This window comes from Amblyomma maculatum, unplaced genomic scaffold (genome assembly GCF_055883805.1).
Source record: "Amblyomma maculatum isolate TAMU_Amacu unplaced genomic scaffold, ASM5588380v1 scaffold_13, whole genome shotgun sequence".
In the NCBI taxonomy this organism is placed as follows: Eukaryota; Metazoa; Arthropoda; class Arachnida; order Ixodida; family Ixodidae; genus Amblyomma; species Amblyomma maculatum.
In genome coordinates, this window is record NW_028146738.1 from 30,873,806 (window position 1) to 30,898,971 (window position 25,166).

The 25,166-nt window shown below is 41.4% G+C and overlaps 1 protein-coding gene across 1 annotated transcript in view; it reads right to left on the reverse strand.

The window, feature by feature from the left end:
• The window catches only part of LOC146172501 (DNA (cytosine-5)-methyltransferase 3A-like), a 292,512-nt gene that overhangs the window by 16,774 nt on the left and 250,572 nt on the right, over positions 1-25,166 (reverse strand). Inside the window, exon 17 of the mRNA XM_084585778.1 lies at positions 8,377-8,495. Within this exon, the coding sequence (XP_084441904.1) occupies positions 8,377-8,495 (119 nt within the window). The remainder of the gene's footprint in view (positions 1-8,376; positions 8,496-25,166) is intronic.

The following is a 25,166-nucleotide window of genomic DNA, read 5'->3' on the forward strand; positions in this document are numbered from 1 at the left end:
AGGACAGAGAAAAAGTTCAGCTGTTCTGCCATGAAATTGACAGAAATAGTGAATTAATACCATTTTAAGCTATATTAAGTATTTGTCCCAGAAGCAGAAAAAGGGTGTATAAGCGCTGACAAGGTTTTAAATTTTACTTAAGGTAAAATGTAACTAAATTCAGCAAATAGTAAATTGAAGTTTTGATGCCTACTCCATAAGGGGGAGACATATCAGCACATCTATAAACAAAAACAAGCATTTTTATATTTCTAATATTACATTCTGCAGAATTCAATATATTTACTGACTGAAATTAACAAAGTAATTTGCATTGTTTCCACAGATTTTGATAAAAATTGATGTTGCGGCCGTTTCTTCAATTCTAATCAGTTTTCCTTATTTTACCATTTTCTTACTTTTGTCCAATTTCAAAATAATATGCAGATACACACACAAATCTAGAGCTTCAAATTTTTTCAGAAATAAAGAATGGAACCTAGATGATGTAGAGAAATAGTTTCTGTGCCAAGATATTATTGGATCTTGCAAGAATGCAGGCTGAGTTTGGCCATTATCAGCACAAGCACTCTGTTTAATATTTAATGTTATATTTTTAAACAGTATAACGCAACACTTTTTAGTCCGTGATATTTTTGAGGTACTGAAGATTTTTGAGAGGGATTTGAATAAAAATCGAAGATGATCTTTTTTTAATGGCAGCAAATTTGCCCTTTACTGCTGTTTTCGAATTCTGAGCAATTTTGATACGTTGTGGAGAACACACCTAGTGGTCTGGAGCTCCAGATACTGCCTGGAATTAAGAACATGCGTCAGGAAGTGAAAACATATTTAGTGCAACCAACCTAATGCATCATATGCCAGTGCATAAGGTTAAAAATGAATATTTTTGCAGCATATCGCTCCTGTAGAAAAGTTAGCGATTTTTTAATAACTCAACTGCAAAAACAAAATTGGTTTCTAATAGTGTTTGTAAATATAAAACCTGCATATATTTAGTGAGTAAAAAAGAGTAGATGACAAAATCATGGTATCCAAACTTGCAACATTTTGAAATGGCAAAAACAGCGTTTTCTACCTCTAGAGATATACCATACAATTATTTTTTTCGAGGAAACTACGCGTATCTTGAAAACCTAAGGTTAATTCTTTTGTGTCTAGATATTTGCCCACCACATTAAGAATTTCATTGGAAACGAAAGCTGGCCATGGGACCTCGATTATGTTTCTTATCTAAGGCACCCATAATACGCTGTGAGAAAGCCAATATCAAGGGCTTTTTTTAATATTTCATATTTCGAACGGTTGTGCCATCTAAGAAAATTTGAAAGCTAGGCACACCTTAGGTGTCGCCAGCCCTCACTTTCTGTTACAGCTGCATTTGCTAAGCTGAATTAATACGTTGAGTACTTTATTTTAGCCATGAATATAGTGCTACTACGTGTCAATCTTAAAGAAAGCCCGCAGTGACGCGATTCCTGTAGAATTTGTAAGTGAAATCTGTAAACCTTACAGATCTACCCATATATATGATCTCTTGCAGGTTTTATTCAAGCTACATTACACCTGCTGCGCCCTATAGCTTGAGCCAAGGGTTATAAATAAACCATTAGAAACAGACGATGGAAACTGGTGGCGCATTTTTGCTGGCAGCCACTAAGGACAGCGCAGAAAATTTTTATTTTGTACATAGGGAAGTGAGGTTATTCGCTTCAAGTACTAAATATTCACTTTAGACAATAAGTAGGACTTAGAGTCGGTGAGCACATTCGGAAACCCCTGTTTCAATATTTGCGGTTAGAAACCTCATGTGTACCTTTTTTTCCAGCTGCAGATAAATTCCGGGTTATGTAGATACCGAAACCATTACCAGCCCATTCGCGCACCTCGATTGTGCTGCTCACAACATGATTTTGAGCGGACAATACAACCTGCCGCTATGATGGCTAGCCCCATGCATGAGTATGGGTGATATGCTGGTGATGGTTGCTTCGTGTCGGCCCTTTGGCGCACATGAAGGCTCGAGTTACAATGAGCGCACCGAACTTTGCAATGCGGATAATGACTACAAAGCGGTAAGGATACAAATGAGTGGAACAGTATTTTTCAGCTGTAAAATACAAATACAGTCTTGTTGGACGAATGTGCTGGCGCGGACGAAGAAACCATAGGCAACTTGTAGGTCTAACGCTACACAGGGCTGTCGAGCCAAGCCATGTCCTCAATTGTATTGTCCAGGAATTTGATTTTTGTATTTTCGTGGTTTTCTACTGTATCTGGCGTTCAAAATGCAGACATGAGGGTTCTTTATCGCAAATAATCAAACGTGGTTTGCGCCGGTACTCTTCAAAGTAGCAACACCATTTATTGTGTAAGTCAATAATCAGTAATTTAGGTAAATAATGTCAATTAAGGATTCCAAACAAAACCTTTTCTGTGGCGCTCAAGGTAGCTTCCAGCAATATGTATCTGGTTTCCTTTGCCTGCCTCCGAAATGTTTTTTTTTTATCCCTTGGATCAAATTTGCTTGGACAAGCAGTATATGTGTAAAAATGATGCACCTGTGAGCTACCCGTTTAAGTGAGCTCCCGTTTAAGTGAACTACCCACGAAACCAGTCAAAAGCGTATATCAGCTAACCAGTGGCCAGTGCAGCAGTCGTGGACTTAGATCGCTTGTCTATATTATATCTAGCCATTTAAAAAAATGCAAATGGTCGCCGAACATTCTCTTCGTAATGATATTTAGTATAAACTGTTTGCACATTGCAGAAAGTGTAGGAGCGGCAAAAAACTAGCGCGCCAGTCATATGCGGAGACAGCCGACAATCAAGCACTAATTTCTAGTGTGGGATGAAACACTGGCTGTCTCAGCCGTATTGCTGTGGAGGCGATCAAAATGCAACAGGGCACATGCTATGCAATGTATGTACGTCTTTCATCCTAATAAACCCAAGGCAGCTGAAACTAATCTGGAACTCATCAGTATAGTGTTTCTCATTGACCATGAATTTCGGTACATGAATCTTGGAATTTTCTACATCTTCCTAAAATAATGCGCGCGATTTTATATGCCTCGTAATAGTGTTGTAAATTTTGTTTCCTCATTGTTTTTCTGCAGGTGCCATTTGCGAAGAAGTTGGGGTGGACGATTTGGAGGCACACGCATTTATTCGCAGGTGGCTGCCTGGTTCCTGTGACAGGGGGGGTGGAAGAAAAAGGCGTTATGCTGAAATCTCCCCTGGCGAACCAGGCATGCCACCTGTGAATGCAATTGCAGGGTCAGCCCCCTCACTACGCCTATGAGTGTGCCCTCCAGCTCCCTGGCCCCTTCCACTTCCCGAGCCCACCCTGCCACTGCCCCGCTAACTGCGGCTGTGTGTGCCCTCAGCGCTGGCTAGTAACAACTGCCGTCTATAGTAACAATTGCAATAAACATTATCTTTTTGTGAACCATGCCCTTGTTTTGTGAATATGTACTGGTTGCTCATGAGCGACAATTTGAATTATTATGGCCACTCATTTGAAAGGCCATTATTGTCCCAGCAAGTTCGATCTGCTGTCACGAATATGGCTAGAATGAAAAGGGCTGCATTCTATGGCCTGAAAAGGCAGTGCCACAAAATGTGTAATCTTGAAATCATCAATGGTACATGAATGGAGTAGCCGGTGTACCCATAAACCATTGGATTAATATTGGTATCGACAATATGCGGCATGAATGGAGTAGCCAGTGCACCTGCTATGGCTAACCATTGGTATGATATTGGCATTGACGGGCCATCAATGGAATAGCTGGTATTAAACAAATATTGGTAATACAATGATGGTATAATGCTGGACAGTATTGGCAAGAATCATGGTGCATGAATGGAAAGTCTAATATTGTGCCTACATTGGTGGCTCCAGCTTGGTTGAACACTGGACCAATCTTGGAACGAAAGATGGGCCAAGAATGGAGAATGTAGTAAAATGCCCAAATGCCAATATCAGTCCATTATTGATGCCATTCTTTTCCAGTGATGAACCATTGTTGGACCAATGCTGGTGTGCTGCTTGGGTTCCTAATGTAAATATTTGTTTTTGGAATGTGTTGCCGTGCAAGGAAGGAGCACAAAAACCTTATGGGGAACTGGCAAGATGTTTGAATTAAATATATAAGTTCTATTATGAATTACACTGGTAACCTTTAATTACTGGAAGTAATAGTAGTAAGCTTATAATATTGTTAATCATATTTTGTGTGCAGGCAAAAGATGTCTCCTTTCTTGAGAAGTTACCTGAAAACCTACTGCCATCATGGAAGGCGCAGTTGTGCATTGCAAGCAACTGCTAGATGGTGGACTCTCTAGCCAAATATGCATTTTCTGTAGTACTGAACGATGAAAAGAGGCAAATCCCCTGTGTGGGCTAAAACTCAATTTTGGGAGGAATTAGGAAGTTCATGGGAGATTTGTCTACGGACTGAAAAGCTGCCAACAGTATATCTATAGGCTCATTTTTTATGTATGCATTAGTCTTAGGCTCCTTCTGGACCATAATATTCCAGTAATTTTTATTATACAAACTTGGCCGAGTAGAAACTTGCATGCATCTTTTACTTTGTTTTAAGGGTTAGTCATGAATTTAGGCAAATTCTAGACTTTTGCTAAAGCAATCTACAATGTTCACTTTTCGTTATCTCAGCTACATCATTTTAATTTAGTTGGAAATTCAGTATTCTCATTTATGATTGCAAATTCAGTATTCTCATTCCTGATTGCAGTTTTAAGCTGTGAAAAAGCAAAAGCAGATAACACTGTCTTCAAGTGTTAGATATGTGTATTATTCCTTAGAATGTAGTAGAGGGAAAGCTTGTCAATTTCTTCAAATCTTCAAATCTTTGGATAATTCTAACTATCCTACCTGGTTCGGCCAAGTTCCATAGAGTTCTGTGCACAAAAAACTTATTTTAATGCTAGTTGGTTCCTTTACGGATAATTCGAACTAAGCACCACTATGTCTGGGCAGCCTGGTGCCTAGCACACGGCCAAAAAAATGCCCTTAATATAGGATGACATAGTTATTGATATGCTGCACACATCTAAATTGGGGACAGAATATAAAACCAGGTAAAACCATGATAGAATGAGTGACTCCTAATTGGCCACAACTGGCATGGCGGCAGTGGCCACGGAGAGTTCGGGAGAGAGGGCAGCAGCTCCTTGCTGTTCCACATGACCTCTAAGACTTCCAACTAAATGTTCATAATTTGACCCCATTAATTTGAAAATATGAATAATTCTGTCACCATAGTCTCAGCCAAAGCAAATGTAAGCCTATGTCCTTGAATGGATCTTGCATCTCGGTTAGGCCATATTCAGGTACGACTGCATGCCACTATAAGTGATCATCAAAATTGCCCTCCTCAAATTTGAACTACATATTCCACAGTTCACTGCACACCTCTGAAGTGCATGCAATGGCAAGTGTGATGAAACATGTACTAACCACCCAATCTGCGATAAATATCCAGGCTACTTAGTATTTTCACTTTTATGAGGCTGCACCAGCCTACAGCTATGGCGGTCATGGATTTTGCATCAACCAGCTAACTGATTGCAGATATGTGGCATTTTAGATAGTGGTAGTGAATTTTTTGCATACTTCCATCATGGTTCTGCTTCTTCCGAAATGTGTGCTCTTCAAGTGCTGTTCAGTGAGCCGTATGGTAAAGAGCCTCACATATGATGCAGGCAGCTGTGAAGGCGCACTGTGTCACACTGTGAAGGATGCCAAGGGCGCCCTACCATTTCTGAGCACTTCTGCTTTGATGCTTCTGATGGTGTGCATGTAATGCAACATCGATTGCAATACAAAAAACACTCGCTGGCATGCTGATCTCATCCAGAAAACAGGCAACCATTGCCAATGTATTACCAAATACCACATTTACTTGCATACTGAGTCCACTTTTTTTTAAGAAAAGTTGTGTCAGTTTTGGGGGAGGATTCATTGCATGAGAAAAACTTGACGTTATTGGGGGGAGGGAAAGGCACAAGTACTCCTTCCACCCATAAATCATCAATGAAAGCATACAGTTCACTCGATCATTTGCTGGCTTTCAGCATTGTTCACTTCAGAAGGCATTTGCTGCTATCACACATTCTAGGGGGTTTGTAGAAGTAAGGCCACTAGTAGACTGCCAAGTGCACCTCTACAGCACCTACTCCTATGGCTAATGTCAAAAAATAAACACATAGTGATGTCACTGCACAGCATCTTGGGAATACACTGGGGACTGCGACAACACGAAGAGAAGGAACCCACTAATGACGTGCTTTTTTTTTACATTCACAGCAGCAAAAGTGGAGGTGGGCTCATTATGAAAGTAAACACGGTAAATTTATCATAATGCAAATGGTTCTCAGTTTTTTCAGGTCATTTGATAAATCTACTACCAAATAATTCAACCATTTTCCCCTGTCCTGTGACGTTTGAATGAAAAAAATCAATGTACAGGACCTACTCATGTTGCTACCATTAGCTGCTGTGTTTTTGACACCCACTCTACATTCTACCAATACCTTGCTGCTGCAGAAGCTCAGAGTGGATATGAAGGAAAGAAATCTATGCTGGATACTGTTTTTTTAGCATACATTTCAATAAAAGGTATTTTCATATCTCTCAAGAGGCACAAATAAGGAGCAAATTCTAGTAATCTACATGCCAGTTTCTTCACAATCAGTACTTTCAATTGGCAACTGAATTACTGCTTTGCATCCATTTGTACAAACAGGTGAATTGCTTGGCTAACCATCTGAGGCTAGCTTGGTGACCAGTTCAGAATATTTGAACAACACTTGCATGTGCATTAGGTGTACCATCTGAGTTCAATTGGGTAACCATTTAACCTCCATGGATGTATTATTTGAAGTACAGACAGTTAATCAGGTTAGGTAACCCAAAACTAGTTCAAGCCAAATGGGCAATTACTTGGCCCAATAACATTATCTGATTGGATACCCAGTTCAAGCAAAGTGGTTAGCCACTTAAGCCAACTTTGTGCACCATTTGGGTCCAATTGGCCACCCATTTCTGCTTAGGTTTCCAGTTTAAATCAACTGGATGATTTAGGTCTATCTGGTATACAACCATATGAGTTGAATAGGCTAGCTATTTGACCCAATTGGCTGGCCAGTTCCTTCCAAGTGGAAGCACGAATAGGGCTGAACCTGCCGAGCCGAATAGGTGCAGAAAACAATTGATTTTAGGCAAACTGGTTTTAACCCTTTCGCTCTCACGAACGTACCAGCATGTTTTCACGCTTTGCCCCCACAGTGTCACCGATGTACTGGTACGTTCTCTATCATGCATTCTAAACTTCATGAGAAGCTGACGAGCTTGGACAGGCTGCACCATCTGTCAAATCATTCTACAAGTTCGTATTTTCACCCCACAATGTGTTGATACATATATATTGAAGAGTATGGAGCAACCGCACCCACCCCCGCCACCTTCTTTGCTGGGGGCACAGTCACTCCGCACGCGCTACTCTATCGCGGTAAGCGATCTTGCAGTGTGCACGTTTTGTGGTGCTTGTGTGCGGTTACGGGTTCAAGGGTTGTTCTGCCATATTCCGCAGGTTTGCAGGCTTTTGTTTTTATTCTGTTGGCATGTCTGCTACGATGCGTCATGTTCAGGGGCTCGCACCTTTGCCTCTCGACACTAGATTGCTGCTTTCGCTCTCTCTTGCTGTGCTCTTACTTGCGGCTAGCAGCAGAAAAGGAGGCAGTTTTAGCCTCTGTCCATCTCTCTCTGTCATCTTGATTTCACAACATGCCGTTTATCTCCGTTGTGCGGGCCACCGAAAGTATGCCCTCACGTGGTTACTTTCAGATAGCTGACCATGCGGGACATTTGACTGCGGACTGGAGCGATGGCTCTTGATTATAACTACGAGTCAAGCTCGGATCCGGTCTCTAGAGAAGTAACAAGCAGTTTTTTTCTTATATTATCTCCATTTATCTAATTTATAATCAGGCTGATACTGCTGTTAATTAACAACACCTACAGAACACTGAAATGTACAGATTCCATTGACTATGTTATTTGCATAGCAATCATAATAAAAAATAAATCGTTATGCTCATTCCCAGATATGCTAGTTCCTCAAAAACCAAGCCGACACTAGGGGTGTGTCACGGCCAGAAGCGCCTGACAGCGAAAGGGCTAATAGGAAATTTTCTAATAACTGGACCCAGTTTTTATTTTTAATGGGAAACCTTCACATAATTTTTTGCAAACTGTTTTTGCCCAAGCACTCTGTTACGGATCTAAACTTCATAACAGTCAAGGCAAGAGAAACTGACACATTGTGAACATTCAGTCATACTCACTCTTCAAGCTCTGTGGTCCAGAGGACATCTGGGCGGCCATTCATACTTATGGGTAAAATCCCATTCTTTGTCGGCCTCAGTGAGTTTGGATTTGTAGTGACCGTTCTTATCTTAGTCACCTTGAAAAAAAAAACATAAAATAAGTGAATTTATTTATAACCTAGAAAGTTTGCCTTAAACTTCAGGGTAAGAGCCATATGCCAATGAAAATTCTTTTGTAAATTAACGTGCTTCAACTGTCATGCACCCTTAAGAAAGATGTGAAAACTTGTCTTAAGTAGCTGTTTAAGAGCTGCACCAATCCCAGGCAACCAAACTCACAGCTAAGAATTTAATCAGGCAACAGGCAGACTAAATGGACACTTCTGTGCAGCTTTCAATGCAATTTTGATACACAAACAATGTTGACGTTAGTGTCACAAAGCTATCTTTTTTCTACCTACCAAGGCACAATGATAAATAGCAGCATCAATGAAGAAGGCAGGACATACATATAATAAATCATGTCATGTGTCACTGCTTTTGATATCCTGATACAAATGGGAACCAGTGTGCCACCCAATGCATTTTAGTTGGCTTCCAATGTAGCAAGGTAGAACCGTCACACTCATTTGGGCAGATAGCAGAAGAAGAAATTGTTATCAGTATTTATTATGCACAGTGCTCTGCAACTTTAATGAAGTTGTTTTGAAAAACTTCCACAACTGAAAGCATGTTTGCAATGAAACCATGCACAAAGCTTAAGCATTGCTTACCCTTTTGTTGCATATTAAGTATGACAATAGTAAAACGTGTTGAGCTAGTTGGTACACTGCATGAACAAGGACTAACCAGCCCAGAAGACGCAGACAGAAAAAAACATGCAGAAAAGCTTTCTTTCTGCATGTTTTTTATCTGTGTGTCTTCCTGATTGGTTAGTCTTCTTGATTAACAATAGTGCTTATCTGATTTGGTTGTGGATGATGAAAAACCAGAGCCGTCTGTGACAAGACTGAAGGAGCGAAAACCAGAATTGCAGTTTCCGGCAAATGGCTGCTATGGACCCATTTAGTGTTGCTGGATGAAGGTGCTGCGATTCAAGTGCTGAGGCAAGTGTCATGATGGTCTTTCAATAAAAACTTGGCAGTGGCTCTTTTCACTTTTATGTCATCCTAGATAGGTCATGTTTTTCATTATGCAGACAAACCAGGTAAGCACTGCTATCAAACTTCATATGCAACAAAACAGTGAACAATGTGCAAGCTTTTTGTGCAGTTTCATCACAAACTACCTTTTGATTGAGGCAGAATTTTTCAAAATGGTCTGATTAAGTTGCAGCACACTGTATCTGTACCTAAATATTTTTAAAACCTGAGGACAATAACTGAAGGAAGCAGAATTTTATTATGTTTATAATGCCAAAATCTTTTTTTCAACCATATACTACAAGCACCATTCTGTGAACAACATATCATTTAAAGAAAAACTTTAACCTAATGTTATCCCAGTATGCAAGCATTCTTATTTTTACATTCTGCCTTCTTGGCTGTAACCTTTTTTGCAAGAAAATAAACTGAGATGTTACTACAGAACAAAACATTAGAATATCTCTGCACACAGCAGTGCATAACTATATTAGATCCCCAGTGAACAGCAACATATTTCACAACTCTGCATGCCAAAATGTATAGAAAAGTAAGACTAGGGCGTTCACAGAAAGAAAAGCTTGCTCTGCTTCTAGATGGCAGTTTACAATATACTAGATGTCCACTTGCAGCAAAATGCTCACAGCTCTGTATACCGGAAATTTCCAAATAAAATGGCTGTGGCTATGAGGTGTTAATGGAATACAAAATAGCCACTCTGCTTTTAAACTGCAGTATGCTATTTCCAACACAGCTTTTACCAGTACTTGCTGATCACCAAAAGCATAATATTCTCTAGTGGTAAGTGCCTTTTTTCCACCATTGATAACTGCAACAAGCAAAATACCAACTGCCATGTTTAGCACTGTTTTGTATTGGGTCGAGGTTTCTCCAGACAGCAACCAATGGTTAGGGGTTGTATACAGTGATGACAGCATATACTCATGCATAAGCTGCACTTTTTCATGAAACTTTCTCAGGTGTGGGTTATAGATGAATCAGGTTTATAGCTAAATATTGATACATTGTGGTGCCACTGCAGCTACTGAGCAAGCTAATTAAATAGCTGGCAGCAGATATGAACACCATTTCAGCATTAATTGCTGCTTTCGTGCTAATCACCATCGATGAGCTCAGCTCATCGGCACTCTCACTGCTGTCAGGTGAGCTCGTCTCATTGGTGTGTTCCCAAAGCTGGTCATTCTCTGTGCTGTCCATGGTGTTTGATATTCCTGCTGAACTCTTCTGACGACAACGAATGCTGTGCATGCAGAAACCAAGCAGAAACTTGTTAGAGCACTCGCTTCAGCCGCCCTGTCAGTTTCATAGTTGCCTGTGGCCATCCACTCCAAGTATCACCGTATCACCGTCAAAATTCCGTCTTGAATGACCAGCTAAAGCAAACATCAAGTGGCTGCAGCATGTTTGTCAGGCCTCCAGGAATCATGGCCAAGTCCATTCAGGAGCCTGCCAGCTGAGTCTACATTCTCGTGTCTAATGCTCTCAAGCATAAGATTGGTTTGTGGTGTAGAGGTCTTCTGGTTGTCTCTGCCATATTGTTTTCAGCCAGCCTATGAGCAATGGACATCCAACCTTTTCTTTGAACCTAGACTACAGTACTCTCAGAGAAGTTATCTCTGGGCAGAGGCTTTCTTTTAAAGACAATGTAGGATTGAAGCTTCCTTCTATCAGCAGTGATGCAAGACATCACTATGCACCTCTACCATCTGGTACCAGTAGTACAAATGGAGATACTTTTTGCCCCTTTGGCTTCCACCGTGCAATTTTTAGGGGCCTCAAACCAGACAGGTGTCTGATTAGCACTGCCTATCTGTGAGTTGTACACATGCTCCCTCCAAATCAGGTGCATTAACAAAGTGGTGAAACTTCATTATTTCATTCTTATATCTGGCTGGAAGCTTCTTGCACACATCATTTAATGGCAGATAGTCAGCTGGTGCCATTTTATAAAACATTGAAGCCACCCTCAACTAGGCTTTGAAGCTTGAAGGTCAAATGCTCATGTGCTGAATGATAACGACTGCTTTCATGCAAAACATTTCTGTAGGCACCGAACGCCACTGCTCCTAGTAGTGTGAACATACTCGACAAGTTTCTCTTGAAGCGTTGAAGACTTGTATTGCCTCCCACAAAAAGCCTCTCATTTTATCTGTTCCTCAGCATATTTTGCCACCTGAAGTTTGAAGCCTGCAGTGCAAGACTTTCTGCACATGCTCACTGCTTTTTGTTTGTGTTCAAAAACACAGCCTGCCACATGATGGGGCATACAACAAAACAAATTCTGCGAGGAGTTCACACACATCCAAATGAAGCACTTGATAACAAAGACCACACAGTGCTGGTCAAAGCACCATAAAAACTGGGGACAAAAAGTTATAGAAATGTTGCACTGTGCAATGATTAAAAAGATACGGTGTGAAAAAACTACCTGGCACTGTCTTGTAGCACTTTTTGGAACTAGGCGAACTTCTTTTTCAAATTCTTGGAGCATAAAGTGGGGTGTGCAGGCTATACATGAGGATGGCTTATACACAAGTATAAACAGTATGTGCTGACGGTTGTGTTTTTATATGTCCCTGCATATGGCCACTCCAAAAGCAATGATGCCACCTACAAAGAACACAGCTTCCTGATGAGGCAGTATGCAGGGAAGTGCCATGGCTTGTCAAAATCGCATACCACCTACTCTGAAGAATGATTGCATGAGTGAATATTGTGTATACAACCATAAGTCTCCTACGAATAATGCTTTTCAAGGGGAAGAAGTCACCCATCTTTTCAAGCCGAGGAATGCAGGGGTGCAACCGCCCATCCATGGTGAGCAACAGGATAAAACAAGAAATAATCTCTGCATCCAGAGACCAAGCAGATGTCTCGCTGGTTGAGAAGTGAGTGCACTATCCACCAGACAATGAATAAAACTTGTTCGATCTTTTGGATACATGGGTTATATAGGAAGCAAAGGAGTAAGACAGTTTTTTTAATGTCTGCTGTTATTCACACCATGGCCATTTCATTGTCATATGCATCTGCAGTATTCTGTAGAAAGCCCTTAAACACAGATGGAACACTTTCAGTATTTTTGATGCAAAAACTAGGAATAGGATCTAGCCATGCGAACAATCACTCGTGGTGCTTTATATCAGACTCTGCCTTGATTGTGGCAATGTTGTGAAGCTGAATCAAGCCTATCGGTAAACTGCAGTCATCTTTCTCCACTGCAAGAGTATGGCGTCTTAGTGCTAAGCAAAGCGATGCTGCACCCGCCAACATCATGATCATGTGGCAGCCCAAAGCCCTGTTTTGCCACCAGATACTATGAAGACATAATCATATGATAGGACAGAGCGAGCCTAAAAACAATAACACCGTACTCAGACCAGCAAAATGTAATTACATACAGTAGACTCCTGTTAAAACTAAGTGTTAAGTGATTTTTGCTTGAATTATCAGAAGTGAAGCTGAATATGATGCAAGACAAATGTGACTTGCTTTATATATGCATGCAAGTAGCATTTTGAAACTATTTCTCCTGCATATATCGTTAAAATTATTATAACCACAAAATAAAATGTGATTGAAAGACACTGATATGTTTGTCAACTAGTAATCTTCAACTAATTGTCTGGATGAAAAATGTTATCAAGAATGCACCAGTTTCCCAACACAGTGGCCACAAAAATTGGAATATCAAGAGATTGGACGAATTAGATAGGGAGAGGGACCTAAGTTTCACATCTAAGGGTACTATGCAGCAGCATTAACAGCTCTAATCAGCTGCTGCCCTTGCAGATCCTTGTTTATATATATATTCGATTTGCCACTTGCTAAGTAACTGATTTCTTAATTTAACCCTCTACTATCTTACACATACTTTTTAGCATACAGTCAAAATACATCATGTGAACAATCATCCAGCACAGATACAAAGACCTGCATAACCAAGCCATACAAAAGTGTCTACAGAGGCTAGGTGCAGCAAGTTTGATTTAAATGCAAAGGTTGTGGAGGGATCAATTCTCATCCTCCCTTTCAAACTATGTAACCCACATAGGCAGCACTTGCAAAATCCGGCATCACAACACCCTACAACCAATCCGTGGCTGGCCACCTCATCTGCCACTACCACTTGCCAGAGTAATGCCGGCAATTTTTCACTCACAATAATGATGCTGGGCCAGTTTCTGGAGAACAGGTCCTTCATGCTCCAGCACTAAAGTCAATGTACAAATTAGTCATAGGCAGCATAGCCAAATGGCCGCAAAAAACATTTTTAAGAGGCATTTTGTAGCACAGCAGACAGAAAAAAGGCAGCAGGCACAATTTTCACAACTCCACCTAGCTGTACTGCATTGTTATCACTGTTGGGAATATCTAAGCATAACTGCTTCAAAACAGTATGCAGCCCCTTGTGACAGTGTCTATATAACAAGGCTTCACCACATGAAAACCAAGGAACTTGTAAAAAAAACTTATCTTTGGTGCGTAGAGTGCAATACTTGCACACCCTCCTTTTTAAAGGGTAGAGACACCAAATTACAAGCTCATGCAAAGCTTGCCATGTGCTTCCTTTGTGGATGCAGACCATCACAGTCAAGAATTAAACTCATCATCAGCCTGACTATACCCACTGTACGGCAAAGGCCTCTCCCATATTTCTCCAATTAACCTGGTTCTGTGCTAGCTGCATCCACAGGCTTAGGCAGGTAATGGCTGCCTTTGCCATTACCTGCCTAAGCCCAGCTTGGCTTCTTTGATGCAATCCCAGGCCCAGACCGAGCACGAGAGAACTATGACCCAGCCCAGCCCGCCAAGTGACCGTGTTAAGCTGAGGCCCCCAAAAAATTCATGAGCTAAGTTCGGTTCACTAATACAGATGTTCTTGTTGATTTACATAAAAAAGGACCCCATTTTTAGAACTATAGCGGGAAACTCCAATAGGCTCTGGTTGCATTGGTTATTCTTTGTGTCCAAAGAAAGCAGTGGCTTAGATTCCATGGATACAAATGTCCCAAAATTCAAATAAGATGGTTTAAGTTCTGATATTCCTGGCTACAAATATTTAAAGATTTGTAAAACAACTTTAAACTTCAAAATCAGTGCTCTGCTAGAGGTCATGCAATCAATGAAGCCTGTGAAGCTCCTCCTCAGTCAGACATCTGCTCAGTGCATTCCAGTGTGTATTTGATTGGGTGAAAGGGGCAGGGCTTTGCCGAAAGTCATTTTATTTACTTATTTAAAGCCAAAGATATTGTTACGCCCTTAGCGTCGCTACCGAGACGTTCTAGTCAGTTTAGCACGCTAGGTACAGACGGCCAGCGAAAACGACGCAGGTGCCACAAGACAAAGGTCGAACGGGCGTGCACACTTCTTCCTCTTCCTTCCTCCGTGCTTTGTTTGAGAACAAGTCCGCAACTATATTACAAAGGTCAAAAACATATTTGGAATCAAGTGCATCCAAAATTCTAATCGCAGCCTCAGTTGGGGACTGGTGAAAATTCTAATAATGTATCCTCCAACTTCTGCATGCCTAATTTTCAAATAAGTCCCCTGCTATTGTGCTTCAATTATTCTGTGTGTCAGCAACAATTATCAAAAAGCCCACTTCATTGGTTTCAGCGGTTATTGCACTCCTATTCTGGAAATAATATGAAACAGCTCAGTATCACGCTATGAATTGTCGCAAAATTTATCTAGCTATCTCCATTGATCAACAACTGCACAACAGTACCCACCAATTCTTGGTTGAATAAGACAGCTATTCAACTGTGGCAACTTGTAAGAGTAAAGGTTTCGTGCTGTGCGTGCTTTTATGGCAGTTGCTTTTTAAAGCCTCCTGTGGACTCCATAAGATCTGTGTCTATCATGGCATCATCTTCATAGGTTCTACTTCTCACACTCTGAAAATTTGATAGCCAATCAGATGTTCTATGGTCTACTGATCAATGCAGATTTTCGTCACCTGCAGATGAACTCACTCACTGTTATGCCGTCTTTTGCAGAGATGAAAGAAAAAGCAAGATATCTGCAGCAGTGGATATTGGGTCTTGGAGATGGATAGGGGTGTCCTGTTTGAACCATGTTTCATGCACACTTTCATTTAAAAACATGTTACATTTCATTTCCCACAAAATATTTACCACTAAAGGCCACCTTGCTCCCCCTCCTTACATTGTACCCTGGGAGCCTGCAATATTTTCAGCACTTCAAAATGTGAAGTGATTACTAAATGAGCTTCAGGAAACTGGAATTCTATGTAGAGTTTTGCCTCGGAGTGGCAATGAGAGGAAATATCTTGTTGATGGAATCAGGGTTTGCAATGCCTTGGTGATTCTAACTTGCAAACATTCATGTTCGCCGAGGACTTGTAATACTAACTATTAATTTACAACGATAAATGAGGCAAGAAGACACGAGTAAGGAATAAAATATAAAATATGGCTAAACATTTGATTCACAAATTTAGCTCCAGATTGAGCTAGAGCACTTACATTTAAAACCTGTCTCTACCCTTAATGGAGCCAGCAACCAATATGATAATGGTCTACACTCCTCACTAATGGATAGGGAAAGAAAAAAATGTTGCAGCCCATTAATAAAAGTCTGGGGAGAGGGTATCAAGTAGCCAACGATCAAAGAACGATAACCAATTTTCTCCAATTCCCTCAACTAATCGAAAATTTGGAAAAGGAGAAATCAGCATCTCAACCAAACAAGCTGGATTGCAGTCAGTACATTCCCAACATCTGCCTTTTATCCCATATCACTCGTAAGACACATGTCAGTATGAGACAAAGGGATGCAGTGGGAGTAATCACTTCAAGATATTCTGTTCATTGGTTGTTCAAAAACACACCCTTTACAGGAAGGAAGCTAGAACTTAATCATTGGACTGGTGCAGTGCAGTTTCAGCCATGCGTTTGTCGCCGTTTTGAAGCCGTGGTGGATGGAAAGCAGATATTTGGATGTGATGCCACCAATATCGCCAACACCATGTTCCGATCACATTGTGGCTATCTGCAGGCACAAACATAAAACTTACCGAAAAGCACGGAACTAAATGTATCATTGAGTTTCAGGTTGTCATAACAGTTGCCAAAATACAGCTGAAAAGCAGCCAAAAATCAAAATTTTTTTCTACTCCTGTACGTGGAATGCATACGAGAGCAAAGCTATAAACAGTGGTGGCCCAGAGCACCCAGTACGGCCTACAAGAACGAGACGTTTCATGTATAAAGTTTGCTCTTTCTTTACCTTCTGCTTGAATCTGTGTTCATATGGCACAAAAGCAGTGCCAAGAACAAGGACAGAAAGAAAAACAACACGCACGGTGACATGCAGATATCTCCCACCTGCAGCATTTTATCTATATGTTCACATCTCATGATCTGCTTTAGTCTGGACAGGCAAGCAAAAATAATGTGCATTTGCAGTGCTAGAAAGCTAATTACACTGTGAAGAAATTAGCCACAAAAGAATTTTTTATTCACCATTAGTATGCCATACTAAGTAATGCTCTAAATTTTTCTGAACAAATCATTTTTGCAGTGCCTTTCCACGTCAACAAAATTTCACTAGAAAAAATTACACTAAAACACATTTTATGCGATAGACAGAAGTCCAAGTCAAATCCAAAGCCACAGTCAGCATGTAATCACGACTGTGTTTCTACCAGTTCTGGCATTTTGGACTTCTTTCATAGTTGTGTCACTCACTGCCTGTGTCAAAGGTGATAGCCAGCTTTCATCTTCGGGACATGATGTCAATGAAAACGAAAAAGTGCAAAATCCTTTTGCTCGAGCAGAAAGTGGAAGGAAGAAAGCGGCCATTGCTGAAGACTTTGGAATTGCAAGTTTGCTATCCATGATACTTGGTAACAAAGGAAACATAAAGAAGGAACTTACTTCAGGTATGTCTTCAAACTACAAAAAGGGCATGCAGCCACTCAATGAAGAGCTGGACAAAGTAGTGTATGCATAGTTCATTGAATCACGAGCCAGGAACTTCCCCCTAAGCGGCAGCATCATCTAGCAGAAAGCCATTAACTATATGTGCCTACTCAGCATTGTCAATTTTAAAGAAAGCATTGGCTGGCTGAATCATTTCAAGGACCACCATAACATCATCAGAAAAGTGCTGTGCGGCAAATTGATGTCGGCAGATGTTGGTGGAGTGACTGCTTCGAAGGCGAGCAATGTGGCCAGTATTTTAGGTGACTGCACCAGCAGACATGTACAGCGCCGATAAGATGGCTGTTCTGAGAGGTGTTGCCACTAGAATGCTCGACTTCAAGGGGCAGCACTGTCATGGGGGCAAACGCAGTAAAAAGCATGTCACAGTGCTGCTTTGCACAAACATGGATGGTTCCGATAGCATCCGTTTAGTTGCTGGAAAAGGGCCAAGCCGCATTGTTTCAAGGGAAGCCGTAGCCTACTTGTGCCGTGCATCACAAACAAGAAGTCATGGATGACCTGCGCTATCTTTACCAAATGGGTGGTGGCATTCAACTGTGACATGAAGTGGCAGGGCTGAAAAGTTTGCTTCTAGACAATGTTCAGCGCATCGCTCCAACGAAGTCAAGTGAACACGCTCAGGTTTTTTGTTCTGAATTGTACGTCTATTCTACAACCTCTCAACCCCAGTTTGAATCTGCCTGAAGTGCGCTTACCACATGAGGTTAATTAAGCAGCTGCTCTTCAACTGTGAAACAGAATGAGAAATGGAAGTGGATATGTACATGGCACCACAAATGATGTCTGCTACCTGGAGCACACTGGTGTATTCAGTAATAGTGAACTGCTTCAGACGTGCTCGATTTGCCAAAGCTCGGCCAGTAAATTTTAATAAGGGTGACTTGGCGGGCTAGTTGGTTTTGCATAATTCCACCCCCAGGTGTCGTCGCTATATAATCTCTGCCTTTTTGAAATAAACCTCAGTTGATAGTCAGCGCATTGTGTTTGTGCTTTCTTGTGTCTCTGTGTCCTGTCCTTTGCGCTGTTCCTTAATTAATTATACAGTAAACGTTGCTTGGGAAGAACTGGACATTGCAAATGACGACGTCATTGACGTCTCTGGCTCCGGTCATCACAGCCGCCTGGACAATGCTCAAAAAAGTAGATGTGCTGCCTAACCTCGAACTCGATGAGTACATCAGTGCTGATGCTTGTGTGCAAGTTCATGAAGACCTGACCGATGAGGAGGTTATCAAAGCTGCCCATAATGAGGAGGACTTTCCCAATAACAAAGATGACCTGCAGGATGTGCCCGCTGCTGCAACTGCCTCACAGGTTACGGATGCTTTCGATTTCATCAGGACTTTTGTTGCTACCTGTGATGATGTCGTAATTTGTTTGCTGACTGAATGTGAACATCGCACAACTCCATTGCTTGCCATGAGGTTCAAGCAAGCCAAGATTACCGAGTTTTGGCACAAAAAGTGTTTGCTGCTGCTTGGGCAATTCTTTTTGCATTTAACATCAAATTTTCGTGACGAAGTTCTGCAATAACTAACTTTTTTCGTGCACCGTGAATTTCGTTGTGGAATTATACTGTATTGTGCATGAACTTAACGTACAATTTGAGATCATGCTACAAACTTGTCATTTTCAAAATATATGTTAACATTTTCAATGGTCATAAAGCCACTTAACAGCATACACCAGAGTTTGCCCAACCATACATCTGACAACCACGGTGAATCACGCATGACCTCTGAGTCAGACCGAGGGAATGGGAAAGAAATATGACAGTGGACATGGACCCTTCTGCAGAATCTGACGGAACTTACAGGTAAGCGCTGACACTTGCACCCTTATGTTTGGTGCTCAATGCCTCAGAGCTGGACTGATATGAGCAAGCAGCAGACTGGAGTGCAGGGGCTCCACACCGTGCAGAAGTTTCTTTTTCTTTTCTTTTTTTTTTCAAACACACTACCACTTTCAAACACACTACCACTTACAGATACCTAGAATTTAGGGAGCCATGCTAGCAGTCGTTGGTGCATATCCACTGGAAGCAAAGCCAAGCATACTCTTTCCTGCTTTGAGCTTTGTTTACAATCTTCAATTCAAAGCATATGTTTGTGTGCAGAGTCAAAATCTTGAAATGAAATGCCCGCACAAGGAGGGTGGAGCGGGCCCTGGTGGACAAAATGCACTCCGAGCAAGGATAGTGGAATTTTTTGGTTTCTTTTCAGCTTTTTTTTAAATGCACACATGGCGTATGCGTGTCTGCAGCAAAAGACACACAAGCAGTCACAAAATGCTCCGTTCTAATGCAATGATGCTGTAGAAAGCAGACCTCTAGCTTCTTCGATTACCTATCATGAAAAGTGAATGTCCACTTCGCACACGCTGCACATGTGGTGTCACCACTTGCACTGGTACCTCCATACCACCAAGCTCTCTTCAGCTGCCTGCAGCCCAGATAACCATTTGCATGGCACACGTCGCTCATCACAGATTTGTTTCTTAATAATGTACAGCAAATGCACGCGGTTTCGAGCAATGTGGCTACTACAGGGAATCGAGTGCAAAAGACATCGCAACAGAAAGGGGAAAAGGGATAAAAACTGGTCATTTGGCAGTGGCAGCACAGACAATACAGCCACCACCACCCCTCTGTTGGGCGGCCATTGATGATAAGTGCTTCTGCAAGCTATATGACGGCTGTGAAAAGGGATAACAGGACTAAAACCTCAAAACAGACCTGCCCATGTCATCCATCCATACAGAGGACCAAATGGCAGCTAAAAAGCTGAGTGAACTTTACATATGTATTTGCTGTCTTATTTGCCTATATTCGTTTGCTTTTAAGATTGTTTTAATTCTCTATTTGGATCCCTAATATTTCAAAATCATTACTGTGTATTAAAAACTTTACAGTCTTGAAATAGTCTTGGACAGGCATTGCCTTAGCCTGTTAACCAATGTAAAACAAAAGCAGTGGGCAACTGGTTAACTAGCTGTTGATTCGCAGGCCTGAGCACGGCTCAGGCCCATTAAGTCCATTTTGCCAAAAGACACTTCTGAACCAGAGCTTTTCTATCATACCAGCTGGGAAACTCAACTTCAAAAAGTGACCAGTTTTGTCTATAAAGTGCAGCACCATTTATAAACAATCAACAGAAGGTTTGCAATCGTCATCATTGTCTTTTGGAAATTACTTTTTTCTCTCTTCTTTTGCATCTTAATTGACTGTGTGGCTGTTATCTTTTAAAATTTTTGCTACTGCAAGTTTTCAACTAATTTTATTTTCAGGTGATTATGCATTTATCAAAAATCTGAAAGTTTACAATTTAGACAGTTTCTTTTAATGGCCACAGGTGCTACCACTATTTGCATACACCCAAATTATGACCAATCAAACTGCTGTTTTCTGATACATAAGTGCTATGAAAAGTTTTGCAACTGGTAGTATTTGGGACCTCTGCTTCGGAATGAGTCAATGCTGTAATTAAAGTTTGCCTTTCGTCACTGCTTTACTAAGCCCATCTCATGATAAGCTAGATAAGATGTTTGTTCGGCAATCTTCCTCAATTAGCTGAATTTGCTTTCCACAAGTAGCGTCGAACAATTGTTGCGGGCCGCTTGCAGCATTGCTTGGTGCACCATGTCACACCAGCACTACATGATAGTTGTAGGAACGCCCTACGATATAAACAATCGTCGATTTCAATTCACTGTTGCCAAAACTATTAGGTCCAAGCTCCTCCACTGCAGCAGGTGGCACTATACTCCGTTTCATACATCAAGTGCAACACTGCCAAAGCTACAGCTTTTGTTTGCGTTCTCCACATCCGCGATGAAAAAGAGTGCCTGCTCTTGATGAGAGGAAATAATAGTTGCTTAATGCATCTTACATTTGCCATCAACTTCATGAAAAGCACCGTTTTTAGGGAGAAAGGGTTGGATTCGGTGAATTTGTATGTTCTTTATGTTGTTTTCGTTTATGCCACGTTTTCGCTGCCCCGCAACCTTGCCAGCTGTGCCACTAGATGGCGCTGGCTGTGCCCTCCTCGCTCTCTCTAGTAGGTCAGGCGGATCCGAACCGTCAGAGTTATTTAGAAGCAGCTAAGATGCCGGAAAAAAGGAAGAAGTAAGGAAGAATGAAAATACCAGAGATAAGGACACAGACAACCAAAAGCAGGAGCCAACAGTTGGGAGAGGGAGAGAGAAGGCCCAGGTGCTTATCGCCGGAGATTCTAACATGAACAGGTGCAAGCGAGATATCTTGGAACGTGTAAGGGGTGATAAGAGAGTGTTGGTTGGAGCCTTTCCAGGGAGAACAATGAGGGCAGTGCTAAAGGAGAGTAAAAATAGGCTGTTGAAGAATTCCGCAGAGCGCAGTATGGTAATAGTAGCCGCGGGGCTAAACGATGTCCTAAATGGTGACGCTGCCGGAGATCAGGGTCGGTTGACGAGATCAGGGAGATAGCACAGCAGACGCAGATAGTTGTATGCACAGTACCAGAGGTGCTAGGATTGAACGGAAAGATGGAAAAGGATGTGGTGACAGTTAATCAGGACATAAGAAAGTTAAGCCTGGAGAAGCATTTTGAAGTGGTTGAGGTAAACAGGGAGGCACATAAAGCAGGTTTTGGTAGGGCCTTTCAGCGAGATGGCATTCATTTTAACAGAAGTGTGGGAGCAGAAATCGGCTGGCGCCTGGCAGGCAGGACTGTAGCTTTTTTAGGGGGTCCGCGAGGACTCCGTGCAGAGGTAGTTAGAAGTGAAGCAGAAGAAAGTGTAATAATGGAGGCTGAGCCCCCAAAATGGGCAAAGAGTAGGTCGAGAAAGAAAAGTACAAAAAAGAAATTTAGCACTAGGATCAGCTACATAAACATGCAAGGAGGTAGAAAAAGAGCGAAATGGCTAGAGATAGAACAGCAGTTGAAGGATGACAAAATAGGTGTGTAAGCTCTTTGTGAGACTTATCTCAGGGATCTAGAAGATCCGCCGTTTATAGAAGGCTACGTCTGGGAAGGGTGCAACAGAACAAGAACGGAAAAAAAGGGTGGAGGGGTAGGTATGTTGATACACCAGGGAACAAATTGGCAAAAAAATTAAATCATCTTTTAAAGAACATATCTGGGTTTCAGGAACAATTGCTGGCATAAGGACATGGCTAGGGGTAGTTTATTTAGGAACAGGACATCAATGCAGGCAAGAAAACAGGGATCTTGTGGAATGTCTCAGTGACTATATAAGCCAGTTTGGAAATGGGGCCAATATTATTCTACTGGGGGACATGAACAGCCACATCGACAATCTGGATGGATACACATATTGTAACGGCAAGCTAATGCTAGATTTCTGTGAGCGACACGATCTAGTTATAGTAAATAGAGAAACAAAATGTGAAGGCCAAATCACGTGGGAATTCCGCAACAGGCAGATGACCATTGACTATTGTCTAATGTCACAGGAAATTTATAGCAAGGTCACAAAAATGGAAATAGACGAAGAAGGGGAGTGTAGACTGGGAAGTGATCATAAACGTATTAGTCTGCAGATGGGGTCCTTAATGAAAAGAGAAATGGAACTTAGACAAAATGTAAATGCAAAATTAAACAACTATCAAATAGCGCAGATAGTAGCAGACAGAGGAAGCAATAGAAAAAAGCCCCATGGAAGACTGGGATTATGAACATGTAGAACTACTTATAAGGAGGAAAATTCAGGAGGTTAAAGTAGCAAACCGCTGGAGTGGAAAGAGGAAGCCATGGAGCTGGTGGAATAAGGAAATCAGGGAAGCTATTGAACAAAGACGGGCTGCTTCAAGGGAACACCAAATGGCAAAGAAAGCACAGGTATCTCAGGAGGAAATCGACCAAAAATGGGAATCATATCGACAAAAGAAACTTCAAGTGCAGTCCCTCGTCCAAAGTAAAATAAGACAGTCTACCGATCGCTGGATGGCTGATATACACGATGCCTCTAGAGGCGGAGCAAGAACATTCTTGAACCATATAAGCTGGCTAGGGAAGAAGAATCAAAAAAAGCAGGATCTGATTCAAGATAACAAGGGAAATTGTTTAAAGGGAGATAACGCAGTGAACTACATTACATCAGTTATAGCCGAGTCATTTAAGAGCAATGATAGGGTAATCTCCGCAAATCAGGAAGCAACACAATGTAGCAGAATACAAAGCAGCTTAGAACTGACCAATCTAAACTGGAAAAAGGCAGAAAAAAATATTCCTAAAAACACATCTACAGGAATAGATGAAATTCTGATCAAGCTGATTAATGAACTCGGTCCAAAAAGTAAGGAAACATTGTTAAAAGCTCTGGAAACAGTCATAACAAATAAGCAAATTCTGGACAGCTGGCAGCAGAGTTAAATGAATTTGATTTATAAAGGAAAAGGAGACAGGATGCACATAAAATCCTACAGGCCGATTACCATAACATCTGTTATGTACAGGTTAGCCATGCAGGCGGTAAAATTAAAGGTGCAAGCATGGGTTGAAAGTAACAAGATACTCGGAGAACTTCAGAACGGCTTTAGAAATGGTAGGCGCTTAGATGATAGCCTGTTCGTGCTTACTCAATGCATCGAAATTTCTAGAGTGGAAAATAGACCTTTGTATTTAGCCTTCCTGGACATAAACGGGGCGTACGACAACGTAAGCAGGGAACTCCTGTGAAACATATTAAAAGAAGAAGGCATCGGTTATGAGATAATAGAGTTCCTACAGGAAATATACCGGGATAACAAAGTAGAAATTACGTGGGAAGGAATAAGAAGTACGGAGGATGTCAAATTATGCAAAGGATTAAGACAAGGCTGTCCTCTATCACCGGTGCTGTTCATGCTTTATATGATAAACCTGGAACGGAGGATACAAGACAGTAACCTAGATTTTAACCTGTCATATAGATTAGGTGGAAAGGCAGTAGAGCTGCACCTCCCCGGTCTGATGTATGCAGACGATATTGTGCTGCTAGATGAGAGTCTGGAAGAATTGCAAACTCTAGTTAGTATTGCGGAGACGAAGGAGACGCTCTAGGCTTTAGTTTCAGTGCACTTAAGTCGGGTCTGATGATTTTCAACGGCTCAACTGATCAGGGTCTTAAAATACAAGGCCTTGAAATACCTAGAGTAGCAGAATATAAATATCTGGGGGTATGGATAAACGAAGGATTGGCATACATTGGAAAGCATGAGCAATCACTTAAGGTCAAAGGGCGAAGGAATGCCAGGATAATGAAGCATAAGGCATTGTGGGGATACAATAGGTATGAGGTTTTGAGGGGTATTTGGAAGGGAATTATGGTGCCCGGACTTACTTTCGGAAATGCGGTTTTGTGCCTAAAATCAGAGGTACAGTCGACATTAGAAACAAATCAGAGATCCGTTGGACGATTAGCACTAGGTGCCCACGGCAAAACTACAAATGAGGCAGTAAAGGTAGATATGGAACGGGCATCTCTCGAAGTACGGGAAGCTCAGAGTAAAACATTATATGAGGAACGCCTGAGGAAATTGGACAGTATCAGATGGGCAGCTAAAGTATTTAAATATCTGTACTTAAAAAGCGTTGACTCACAATGGAGGAAAAGAACTAGGAAACTAACTAGTAAGTATGCTAGTAACAAGGACGGAGAAATAAAGAGCATTAAGCAACAGGTGAAAACCACA